At 38.2% G+C, this 13,109-nt stretch overlaps 1 protein-coding gene across 1 annotated transcript; it reads left to right on the top strand.

The window, feature by feature from the left end:
• The first annotated feature begins 6,965 nt into the window (after nucleotides 1-6,965).
• NBR1 (ubiquitin-associated (UBA)/TS-N domain-containing protein / octicosapeptide/Phox/Bemp1 (PB1) domain-containing protein) lies at nucleotides 6,966-12,603 on the top strand. Its single transcript, XM_088974591.1, has 7 exons — nucleotides 6,966-7,507; nucleotides 9,382-10,670; nucleotides 10,767-10,890; nucleotides 10,970-11,218; nucleotides 11,352-11,504; nucleotides 11,599-12,129; nucleotides 12,269-12,603. Exons 1-7 carry the CDS (start codon nucleotides 7,487-7,489, stop codon nucleotides 12,365-12,367), a joined length of 2,466 nt encoding a protein of 821 aa, XP_088830717.1. The 5' UTR covers nucleotides 6,966-7,486; the 3' UTR covers nucleotides 12,368-12,603.
• The last annotated feature ends 506 nt before the right edge of the window (nucleotides 12,604-13,109 follow it).

Genomic DNA, 13,109 nt, shown 5'->3' with positions numbered 1-13,109 from the left:
TTGACTTGCACAAATAGCACCAATTTGGTGAAAGGCACCAACTAGGTCTTTTCCTCTGCATCAAATCACTAGTGTTAATTGCACTATGATAGACCTCCCAATAAAAACCCACTTTGTGGGGGATAGGTCGACACTAAACTTCTTGTAAAGGGAAGGGTACCCCAAGTTGGGCAGGAGAAGACAAGGACTTGAAAATAGAGGCACAACTGAAAACTCCTGAAGGATGAGAAGCCCAAAGTCTAGTGTCTTGTTTTGAAGTGTCTAGAAACACCCCATCGAGCAAATGGAGTAGAGAGGACAATGAGCCCAATTTTGAATCCCTCATTATATCTTGCTTAAATTTTCTAGCAGGAATTTGTTGTTTTTAATTGATCAAATGCATGAACTGTCCTACTATTCCTAGCACAACATGTAAGCTTGGTAATTCAACTAATTTACTCTCTATTGGCTAGAAATGTGAATTCTTACTTATCTCTGTTATTTCCTTTGTAGGTTTAACATACACAAGGAGCAACTCCTAATGTGTGGATGGAGACAAAGAGGATAATCTTTTACATGTTGAGTTAAATATATGGGTGGGCAACTTGAATCCTGTTTTTCCATTCCATTCTATTTAATGTGATATCCATTGTTAAATTGTGGGAACCTAAATTATTTCTAACTACTTTGACTGTCCTTTTGGTTTACCACTTTACCCCTAGCTCTCTCAACTTGCAACAAATCAATTCTTCTTACAGGTGTTGTTAATGGTGTTTTATGCACATGACAAAACCATCATACTCTATTTTTTTCTCATTTTATCACCTATTGGAGCTATTGCTAGGTTATTTCAAATGATTTAATTTCTGATCCTATCCTTTGAGTGGAAAAGCTAAAAAGGATAGTGCCACTTGGAGATCACAAGTAAAGCTTAACCATGGTAACTAAATTGATTTCAAATTTCTTCTCAACCATATCATAGAAGAGATCCAAATTTTTTTCGGACATCTTCTAAAACAAATTTTTGGAACTTTTGTTGGGAGTTGTTTTTGTGCCTTTTTTTGTTTGAAAACATTGCTACCAGGTAGGATGTTTCCTGGAGCAACAACTTTTTTTATTTGGTACCAATGCTCCATGAAACGTTTTCAGCACTAGTACCCATTATCCAGTGCCATGTCACTACCACCTCACATCCCTGTTGGCAGTAGCAAGCTGCCAACTCCAGGAAACACCAAATTTGGTGTTGCTCCAAGCCATGCCTTCCCGATTTCCGAGGCGTGGCTTGGAGCACCATTAACAAATGCTCGTTTTCTGGAGCACTGTTTTTTCCGATGTGGCGTTGTATTTTGGAGCAACGGCAACAATGCCAAACAAACGCTAATTGTGCACTAGCAGAAAGCAATACCAAGTTACTAACAACCTTCATTGGACTAGAGGTCAGACAAGGAGACCCTTTATCCCCTTATTTATTCCTTTTTGTGTCTGAAGCTCTCTCATCATGCCTCCATCACCTTGTTTTGCAGCAAAGAATATATGGAGTGAAACTAAACAGGGAATGCCTAGTAATTTCCCACCTCTTTTTTGCAGATGACAAATACCTCTTCACAAGGGCAAATCCATCTGAAAGTCGATATCTGGTGGAGGCAATCCAACTTTATGAAAGGTCTTCTGGTCAACAGGTAAATTTCTCAAAATCTAAGGTTTTTTTCAATAAAAATCTTCACCCAAGACTTCAAAAGATTATGGCTAGAAGACTAAACATAAAAAAAGTGGATCACCCAGGAATTTATCTTAGATTACCTACAACAATTGGCAGATCAAATAAAATGCTCTTCAATCATCTGATAAGGAGGATCCAATCCAAGACTTCTAAATGGCATGAATTACTCTTGTCAAATGGAGGAAAGGAAGTCCTCCTAAAATCAGTCGTAGGTGTCATCCCAAATTACACTATGTCATGTTTTTTTATTCCAAAATCCTTTTGTGATGACATGGAAAAAGCCCAAAGGAAATTCTGGTGGGATTCCCTAGAAAAGAAGAAAATCAGTTGGGTCAATTAGGACACAATAAGCAAAAACAAAAATGATGAAGGGCTAGGTTTCAAAGATCCACATTGTTTCAACAAGGCCCTCTTGGCCAAACAGGCATGGAGACTTTGCACTGAAGATCAAAACTTATGGTGTAGAGTTATCCAAGCAAGATACATAAAAGGGAAAATTTTCCTAAACGATAATTTTCCTCGTAGGGGTTCATGGGGGTGGTAAAGCATCTTAGCTGGGAAAGAGATCTTAAAAAAGAAAAGAGCTTTTTGGGAAGTAACTCAGGAGAGAAGGTCAGGATTTGGAGCGACCCTTGGCTAAAAGACTTGCCAGATTTCAAATTAATGGACCCTGGCCCTAGAAACAATGGCCTCATCTGGGTCAAAGACCTAATAGACCAGGAAAGAAGATGCTAGAACTATACCACTTTAGGGGCCAGCTTCACCAAAGAAATGGAAAACCAAATAAAAAAATCCCCTAGCTTCAGGAAACTGGGAGGACAGATTAGTTTGGAAGGGAAGCTCTTCTGGGAAATTCATTGTTAAATCAGCTTACTTCATAGCAAGCAGGGAAAAGTTTGAATCCCTTTCTACAACTCAACCACTCAACATAGCCCGCATCCAAAGCAGAGAAACCTAGAAGGTGTTGTGGAAGCTAAAAATAGATCCCAAAAATAAACATTTCATATGGAGATGCATGTGGAAAGCAATAACTGTTAGAATGAACCTAGCAAATAGAAAGCTAACTCAATCCATAACCTGCCCTATCTATGCAAAAGAGCTATAATCAGTTATGCATGCGTTGTTCAAATGTGACCATGCTAAGAGTATATGGTTTGGTTCTGTTTTTTGTTACAACTCAGATGCAGTTCCAAATGAATTCAATAGGTGGTTGGTTCTTAGGATGGATTGAATCCTGCATTCAGTCGAAGGACAGAAAAGAAGAGCTGCTAAACTACTTGGTTTTATTGTTGTGGATAATTTGGAAAAGTAGGAATAAATGTGTCTTTGATAATGAAGTGCCTAACCCCTACAAAAATCTTTTGTCTTAACAGGGCTCGGAAGGAGAGGAAGAAAATTTTGTTGAAAAAATGGCCAGGTACTCTGCAAGTGCCTGAAGAAGATAGGTCAGCTTTTTTGTGGCAACCCCAGAGCCAAATGTTTTGAAGTTAGACGTAGATGACAATTTTTTGAGTGAGGGAAAAGCAGGTTTTGGAGTGGTGGCTAGAAACCATTTGGATCTTTTTCAAGCCATCATTTTTGGTTCCTCAATTGCAGTTTATTCTCTTCAAGCATAAGCCTATGCCTGTCTCCAAGGAGTTAAATTAGCAAAAGTCATCAGTAGGGGTCCTTTTGAAGCTCTTGATGCTTTCATTTTTTTTTTTGTAAAGATATTCTGGATGAATGTAAAGACTTGGACTGTTCCTTTAGTATGATCTCTCTTTCACCAAAAAAAAAAAAAAAGAAATCACCCATGTCCACAAAATAACATCAAAGTGTATAAAATAGCCATTTTGGGCCCTACAAACATGTTTTTCTCCTAAAGCATCATCTTTTAGGCCATTCTGTATTACCATTCTCCTAAAGCATCATTTTTCTCAATTCAATTATTGGCACATCTAGAAACATGTTCTAACCAATGTTGATCATTCTTCTCAGCCAACCTCGACCGTCAGACCAGTCTTGAGCAAGGTTTTAATTTTTAGAATTTCAGCCATTTTGGGCCCCTGGTCTATGATATTCTTCTAAACTTCAGAGTTTCAGATTTTTTTCCCACAAGTCTTAATGATTTTATTATATTTAAATATTATTTTTATGGTACTTCGTGTCTATATTATTTTATTTATTTATTTTAATACTATATCTAAAAATTCTGACAAAATAAGTTTTCAAACTCCAAATTTTCTGAAAAAAGTTTAAAATTGTGACCAAAATAAATCCACCGTACTATATTTGTATCAACAATTGATCTGGCGTTCTACAAGATGAATGCTTTTGTTATCATTTGTTTTTAAATTACCACATCATAAAAAAATAAAAATAAAAATAATTTGGTTTTGTTTCAAAAAAACAATACATATTTGGAAACCATAAAAGTGATAGTTTTTTAAATAAATATAGATTTTGCGGTATAAAATTGTTGGGATAGAGGCAAGAGTGTACGAGGAGAATAGTCTTACCTTAAAAGATGCAAAAGATTTGTATACAAGGATTGGCCAACAAATTAATGGTTTAAACTTTTGAAAGTGATGTCCAACTCTCCCATGTCTCGATATTACCAACTGCCTTCAATGCACGACAGTTATATGATTCATGGGGGGCTGATTTGATCTCCATATTAACCTCCATCTAGGTAGCCCGTACCTTCAAGCACGAGAAATGACTTGATTGGTAGGTAGCAAAAAGCAACGTAGCATCACATAACGAGAATGATCTGGATTTTTGTTTTTATGTTTTTTTTGGGCTAAAAAGTAAAAGCGAAAAACCAAACCGAGAAGGCATATGATGCACATGCGGCATGGCGGAGGGAAATAGGGGAAATCGTATAATAAATTAATCGGGTCCCACTGCCAGAATACAATTGAAATCACTATCTAATCACACTAAATTGGACGGTGGAAAACAATCCATCCAATTGAAATCACTATCTAATCTTGTGCAGAGGGCCAGAGGCCATAAATAAATAAAAAGCAAGGCGAGCGAAGGATCGTGGAGGCTTCTTATTGTACTGAAATCTAATTAATGTTTTTTTTCCTCTCAAATTGAGAATGTGAGAGATGATGAGGAAGGTGACAAGCGAGCGAAGGACTCCAGTCACTCCCTCCACCTCCACCAACAATAGTTTAATTTGTTCATCTCTCATTGTTGGTGAATGGTGGTTATACTCATCGTCCTCTCCTACTCCTACGCTATCACCTTGTACGTACTGCTCATCAAACGCCAACAGATCTTCTTGTCCTTGTTGGAGACGGGTTGTTTTCGTCTTCGTCGTCCTCAGACTCCTCGCTCTGGCTGTGGCAGACTTAACCTTTAATTGCTCATTGTCGCCGTCCGAGCCACCATGCATAATGACGTGGCTTGCTGTCTTGATCCCGGGTTCCTTAATTTGCAGGAATAAGGCCATCAGGGCCACTGGGCCAGGAGGAGGAAGGAGGCGTTGTTGTTCATCAGTTTATATATGTGATCGTGGGACAGAAGATAACGCTTGATGTCGCCATTTATGCCTTCAACGCTTTGCTCTAATTATCGAAGCCTTTAATTAATTTCTCAGCTTAATATATATAATCGCCCCCCTTCGCAATTATTTTTCATTCTCTCTCTCTTTCTCTCTCTCTCTCTCTCCCCTACTAATTAAAATATTAAATTGTTGGCGCATGCATGAAAAGTGAAAACAAAACTTAGCTTTTCCTGTACTGAGAAGTGAGAACTTCATCATCAAGAATCGCTCCCAGCTGATGAATCTCTCATCAGCAAGCTATTTATAAATTCTTCCTCCAAAATACACACAGTTGGTGCCTTTAATAGCTTAATCTGGCTCTTGGCTCCGGGTTCTTCGATCGTCCATGCAGTTGATACAAATTTTCATTGTGCAGATTGCATCAGTTCAGTCGTCATCAATCATTTGATCTCATCTGTGCATTATTAATTACCTGCTTATCATTATCAAATTAACGCCGGCAAAGAGTCTTGACTCCGCCAGAATTAAATTGTTTGTACAACAATGGATGGTAGCTAATAACAATGCGGGATAAAAAGGAACAAGAAAATAATTACTTAAACTAAATGGAATTATTTCATTTCAATTTTGTATAATTAAGTGAGTCCACCTTAGTTTGTTATGTCAACAATGTCAATGAAATGGTTTTCAATTAATTCTGGTTTATTAAGACTTAAGATTACGTTTCAGAACAGCGAGAACTGGTCTTGACCCAATTTGTTAATGGCGACAAAAGTCTAAAACCAAAACCAACATAATTGGTTCAACTCTATCAGGGAGACGAGACCTAACCCATTGACAGTCCCATAAATGTGGGCAGCCATTCCCCAGAAGAGTTAGCCCATTGCAACCAGCCTAGGATCCCACCAAGTCACTATCAGTTGGCTGAGCGTTGTATAGCGTTTGAATGGTAGCAAACTGGAAGACCAGTTGGCTGAGCGTTGTATAGCGTTTGAATGGTAGCAAACTGGACGACCAGTAGGATATATTTTGACTATGATGGTCCTTGTTACTTCTGCTCCAAGTCACTTCGTGGGCCCTGAAATTTTGTATAGCTCACGATACCATTCTTCATGCTTCTATACTATTGATATCGAAGAGACATGAAAGAAAAAAAAAAATCTAAAGAAAAGCATTTGATAGTGGAAGCAAAAAAGTAAGAAAAAGTCAAAAGAGAGAGAGAGAGTACATACACCAGAAAAGAAAAGATAAATGTAATGGGTCTTAATAGCTATTGGGCCAAGAACAAATCCTTCTTGATGGACCCTGTAACAAAATGTAATGGGTCGGAATTCGTCCCTGAACCGACTTTAATAATAATAGGTCCAGATAAGTACGGGGCCGGCCACACCAACCCGGGAAGTTCTAGCGAAACTCAATGAGGCCGTAATTCCGTAAAAGCCCCAGCCCCCCAGTCGAGGTTGTTTTTGTCAAAACAACTAACAAAGGGACAAAAATTAGGGGTATTTTGCACTAGTGTTTTGTAAATTTGGCAGGAATTTATATTTATTTTAATAGAAATAACATCAAGATCAAGTGGAGCCGGGTAAATAAAGCGAGCAACCGACCTTCCTCTCCTCCCAAAGGCTACTGCCACAGTGCTTCACGACATAAGATAAGATGCGAACGCGCTCCACTCCACACAAATCGGGACCCACTATCATAAAAGTCCGCCAACCCCAAGAAATCGTTCATCCACCAGAAAATCAGCAAGATCAAGTAATTCTAACCATCTAATTCTCTAAACTCTAAATCAAGTTGGGATCAATACGATAGGTTGTTGATGCAGCCAAAGTCTTCGATGTGAAGGGCTCTGATTTTCTTTTGAATGGCAGTCCAGTTGAGAAGCTCCCAAGTCCCAATAGGCCACGGCTCGCATGTTGTGGGTCCCAAATCATTTATTTTTATTTATTTTTTTAGGTCATGCAGATACGGTTTCACAATTCCTGCAGTTTCCTTTGGGAAGAAGGAAACCCGAAGAACGGAACCACTACTGCTCCTAGTCTCTTCATATATAAATCAGATAGAGAGGCCAACTGCGTGCGTTCGCCATTGTGGAAAAGCGCGCAAAGCGGATTACGGCTACGCTTTGGTTCCTGATCTCCCGTTCCTAAGATTATATCTCTCGCTAATAAACCTTAAACAATTCTTCTTACTTAGGGTTTATGTTGCTGATCTTCTTGAATTGAAGTGACGCAGAGCTTCGACTTACAGTAACGCTCATTTAACCGATCCAATACTTATCATACCTCATGGCTGAAATAGTGATAAAGGTTGATTTTCTCCCTTTTTTCAATGATTTATTTCCCTTTTTTTCTTCATGAATTACATACGTTTTTATTGTTCTGGTGTTTATTGGATTCACTAAGATACACGCTTCTTATACGATATTATAAGATGTTTTGGAAGATTTTTCTGTTGTTTATGGGATCAGAGTCAGCATGCTTGGGATTTTGGTAGGAAATTTAGTTAGGGAGTATTGGATATGGGGTAATTTGATACGAGTCCCTTATTTGGGGGAAGAATTTAGATTTCCAAGGGTCGTACTTATGCTCTTTCTCTATATGTTTTTGTTCATTCATACGATTAGATTGTTGCTGCTAAGCTAATTATTTCTCTAAGTACCACTTCTGTAATAGTGAAGACTATTGTCAAGATCTAATTCATTTTTTGTTGAGGCCTTTATATATTTGTTTGGTGTATCTGTTTTTCTGTTCCTCATGAATTAATTTTACTATATTCAACTTGTCGACTTCTTTGTGTTTGCTATCAAAGCTTTTTGTGATTGATTCCTTTTCCTTGTGTCTTTTGCTACTAACATATGGAGCTGGACTACATGAGTAAGAAATTGGTCTTCCAAACGGGGTTGTGTTGTCTTTTGGAAATCATTCATTAAACATGCTGGTTCCAATCTGACAATTAGAGTCCATATAAGAAGAAATTTTGTTGAATGTCATGGAGATTGAGCCCCATAAAATTATAATAGGGTTCTTATGTTTCAGTTGTTTATTTTCCTTTTTGTTTCATCTTTTCTTTATATTTTTATGTGATTGTTATTTTTTGTTAGTATTCTAGTATTTATAATAGTTTCATATAGCCTTCCCTCTTGACTTTTAGAGGCTGGCCTGCAAAGCACCTAGATACTTGTCATCCATGACTATAACACTGAAGGACATCAATGAATTTAAAACAATAATCCCACGCAAATATTTTCATCTACCAGTGGGAACTATCAGACCAATCCTTTGTTTTTTGTGGTACTATATAAGGCTGAAGTTTAACGTGATATATGCATAAGATTCATATGTGGGCTGTGGAAATTATCACCAAATCATTCTCTAGCATGCTATGTTCCTCGCTTAGACTTGGGTGGGTGTGTTACAGTCTAATATTTGGAAAGCAATCAATTTATCTTATTCAAGTTTGCTGAATTGAGTGGTTCATTGCTTTGTCTTTTAGTGCATAATTTATTATGGAGGTTCTATCTCCTTAATGGCCGATTGAAGTTGGCTTGATTAATAAGATCTAATGTGAAAAGAGAAACAGGGTGGGCCTTGGTAAAATGGTTGGGTTGTTCCATTGCGACCTGGGTGACCAGGGTTCAAATCTTGGAAACAGCCTCTCTGTATGTGCAGGGGCAAGGCTGCACACATCTGTCCCTCCCCAGACCCTGCATTGGTGGGAGCCCTATGCACTGGGCTGTGCTTTTTAATGTAAAAAAGAGAAACTGGAATAAAACAAATTATAAAGTCTCTAGGATTTTCTGTTAATTTTGATTTCAAGTTCAGTATAATTATTATTTTTTATTCTTGATCAGAAAATAGAGTCAGAAACTTATTGTTGTTGATCAAATGGTTAGCCATAGTGGGAGTTGTATTTACGTGTTGGTAAGCTATTTAGAATCCAAGATATGTCCATGTGCACAATATTTCCTCCATCTTTTGTTTCATGTTTTTCTCACCATTCATTTAAGACATCTTGTTTCGGCTATATAATGGTCAAATAAACTATTTACATAATCATCTTGCTTTGATTAGTGAATGGAGTTTCCTTTGTTCCAATCTGTGAGTTATGTCGCCTGGTTGACATGTGTTCAATACAGTATGAAGATTTATCCTTGATATTTGCATTTCTGGCTTTGCTTCAGGTTAAATATGGTGATACACTTAGACGATTTAATGTGGATGTTCATGAGAATGGATCCGTGGATCTTGACATGGATAGACTAAGAGTAAAGATCCTCTATCTCTTCAAATTTGCTCCTGATACAGATCTTACCCTGACATATATTGATGAGGACAAAGATGTAGTAACACTAGTGGATGAAGATGATCTGCTTGACGCATTTAAGCAGTGCCTGAATCCCCTGAGGATAAATGTATTATTGAACAGTAATCGAGCTGGAGGATCTGAAACAAGATTAAGTGGAAGTTCTACTCCCATGAGAACACCCCGTTCCCAGAGTTCCCACAGTCATTCATTGTCACGCATCAACTCTGGTGCTGCTGATGTCTTGAAATCTGTGCCAGAGCCTTTGCTTGATGCAGTATCAAAGCTCTCCCTTGATTTGGCATCAAAGGCTGTATCCTCTAATACAGTACTTGCTGATATTGTTGAGAACTTGTCTTATTTAGGACTATCTCACCTAGGCTCAGTTTCTCAGAACCAGACAAGTGCAGTGTCTCCTACACAAAGTAAGACTTCAGAAAACCCAGTGGATCTCAATGACATCAAGGATCCAATGGTTTCAAAAGACACTATAATAATACCAAAGACATTGCCCATTACTAAGCCTGTTGATTCAACTCATCTGAGAAATGAACAGGAGTCTGATAGTGGTAATATCAGCAAAGGTGTCTCAGACTCGAGTCCTCCAACCACCTCCATGGTTCTTAATCTGGATCTTCCAAGAGATTCAGCTGTGCCTGGATGCCCTCCAGTGGATGTCACTTCTGCTGGGGCTTTGGGGCACAGTGATCTTTCAAGTGACAATGGAAAGAACCTTCAAGAGGAATATGATGATAATCATAAGGGAATTTCTGCTCCAACTGTGGAACAGCTCACCAAATCTCCTGCTAATCATATGGTGCATCCTAATCCTCATTCTCATCCAGTCTCTCATACATCCATTTCACGTGTCCCCCAATCTTATTCCTTGGGGGATTCTAGCGTCTTGAATGAAGATAACAGCAGGAGACTTGCTACCTGTACTGGACATTCTTCATCACAAGTTAGTTTCAATCCTGTGAACAACTATGGGCAGATTGGAGCAATAGATGTCTCTGATGTTTTCCCTCCTGGTGGGTACACCCGTTTTCCTCCATTTAAAAGGGGCTATGGTAATTGTGATAGCATGGGAAGAATATTCCATAAGGGTGTTAGGTGTGACGGTTGCGGCGTCCATCCAATAACTGGCCCCCGATTCAAGTCCAAAGTGTAAGGATGATAGATCAAATATGTTTTGATAATTCTCTGGATGTTTTTCTATCATTGTGCTTGATAAGTTCTATTGGGATTTTTGTATTTTTGCAGCAAAGAAGATTATGACCTCTGCAGTATTTGCTTCTCAGAAATGGGCAATGAGGCTGAATACAGAAGAATTGATCATCCAATATCTTATCGCTCATCACGTTCATTTATGGAGTTTGCCGATCCTGTAAGAGATTCATCATTTATGTTTTGCTTATGATAATCTTTTATTGGCTGATTTACTTATATGCTCCCCTCCCTTGCAGTTTCACCATTCCCGATTTACCCCTTTACCACATATGCGAGGTTGTGGAGTGAAGCAATATCGATCAAAAATTGACAGTCGTTTCATTCAAGATGTAAATGTCATTGATGGAACCATGATGGCCCCAGCAACTCCATTTACCAAAATATGGAGAATGCGCAACAATGGTTCTATTCCATGGCCTCATGGCACACAACTTGTGTGGATTGGTGGAGACCAGCTCACTGATAAAGGTTCTGTTTATGTAGAGGTATGACTCTAAATATTTATTATGTTAATTTTCTTTGTTTTTGTTTTAATATTTATTCCTTTATTTTTGAGATTTTGACTGAGACGTTATTTCTTTTTTCTGTAAATATTATGATGCTTTATAAACATTGTAGCATATTCCATTGGAAGGCATCCCTGTTGACAGGGAACTAGATATTGCAGTTGATTTTACTACACCAGAACAACCCGGTCGGTACATCTCATACTGGAGGATGGCATTACCATCTGGTAAAAAATTTGGACAGCGTGTTTGGGTTCTTATCCAGGTTCTAAACACTTCCACTATTTTCTTTCTTTTAAATAAGTTAGTTTTGGTTCTAAAAGTTAGCTGTAATCTCATTTTCTTTCATGTGGATACAGGTGGATGCGTCTCTGCAGAACTCATTTTCCGAGAGTTTCCATGGCTTGAACTTGAACTTACCTCCTGAGAGCACTGAACCAAAACACCATGAGAACATAGATGTGAATGCGGATCCTATGGATGGTTGTAATCTAGGCTCTGGCATCATCTCTAATGCAGAGGTGGAATTAGTGAAACCAGTGTTTGACGAGAATGCAAACAAGGACAGTCAATTTCCCATAAACGATGACTTGATTATTGGTGGTGGTGCTTCAGCTTCTGTTCCTTCGGAAGTGCCTGCATCAGTGTCATATCCCATCATTGATTTATCTATTGGTCCATCTGATCCTGCACCTCTCAAGGGTAAAGAAGTCACGGAGGCTAACATGGTTGAGCAAACCCTTCTCAAGGAGCTTGAAGAAATGGGGTTCAAGCAGGCTGACTTGAACAAGGAGATTCTGAGGATGAATGATTACAACTTGGAGCAGTCTGTGGATGACCTCTGCGGTGTTGCTGAGTGGGATCCAATCCTAGAGGAGCTGCAAGAGATGGTAAGATGCAATTCTTAAAACATATCAAGTGCATGGGAGGTCCTATATCAGCTTAACTGGGTTCTGTTTCTTCATGTTATGTTTACTTGGCTGTGGAAGGTAGCTTATTTCAATGGATTTGTGGATTTGTCTGTTGCAGGGATTTCATGACAAAGAAATGAACAAGAAATTACTGATTAAGAATGGTGGAAGTATCAAACGGGTGGTACTGGACCTTATTGCAGGGGAAAAAGCTTAATGGAAGGTGCTTTTTTACTGTCATGCTTGAATGCCTTCAAGGAAAGCAGACTATGAAACTAGTATATATTACATTTAATTTTAATGCAACCTGCCTGTATTTAAATACAGATTAAGTTATTAGTAGTTCTAGTAGTCCATCAATTTCCTTCTGTTAAATGGGTACATGGAAAGTGAAAGTCTTATATTTTCTTGGGTACATATTTAAGCAATGGGATGTCAGGTTACTTCCTTTTTTGTTTGCTGTGTTATTGTTTTCTCTTTGGAAAGAATTAGGGATACAAGGGCTTTTGAAATTAGACGAATAAAAGGGGAATCGTCCACCCAATCTGTTATATTGACTAACCAACTATCCAGATATCCGATGTGACGTTTATATTTTGTGGTTGAATTGCTTTATTATTATCTCAAGGAGCCCCGATTGACCTATACGTGACCAATTTACTGTTTTGTGTTGAGATTTGAGAACATGGATTGTGGTTGGTCAATGAATCGGCCTTGTTTTTGCTTCATTAGGTCCTATGTTGTAGGTTGTTTACACCATCCAAATGATGATCACAATTCCTTTAGAACTTCAGAAAGCTAGATCCTGTTTGATGTATTTAAAACATGAAGATCATTTGAACGGAACTTCGAGTATCTTGGATGCTGTTTTTAATTCATTTTTATTAATGAATATCAAATCATTTCCAGCATCAGCTCATCTTTTTACCAGTATATTATTTTTAGTTTAGTTTATTAAT

Source organism: Nelumbo lutea, chromosome 3 (genome assembly GCF_056320005.1).
Source record: "Nelumbo lutea isolate HS-2025 chromosome 3, American lotus-T2T, whole genome shotgun sequence".
Taxonomy (NCBI): Eukaryota; Viridiplantae; Streptophyta; class Magnoliopsida; order Proteales; family Nelumbonaceae; genus Nelumbo; species Nelumbo lutea.
The sequence above is the reverse complement of the archived record's forward strand: the minus strand, read 5'-3'. Positions and strand labels throughout refer to the sequence as shown.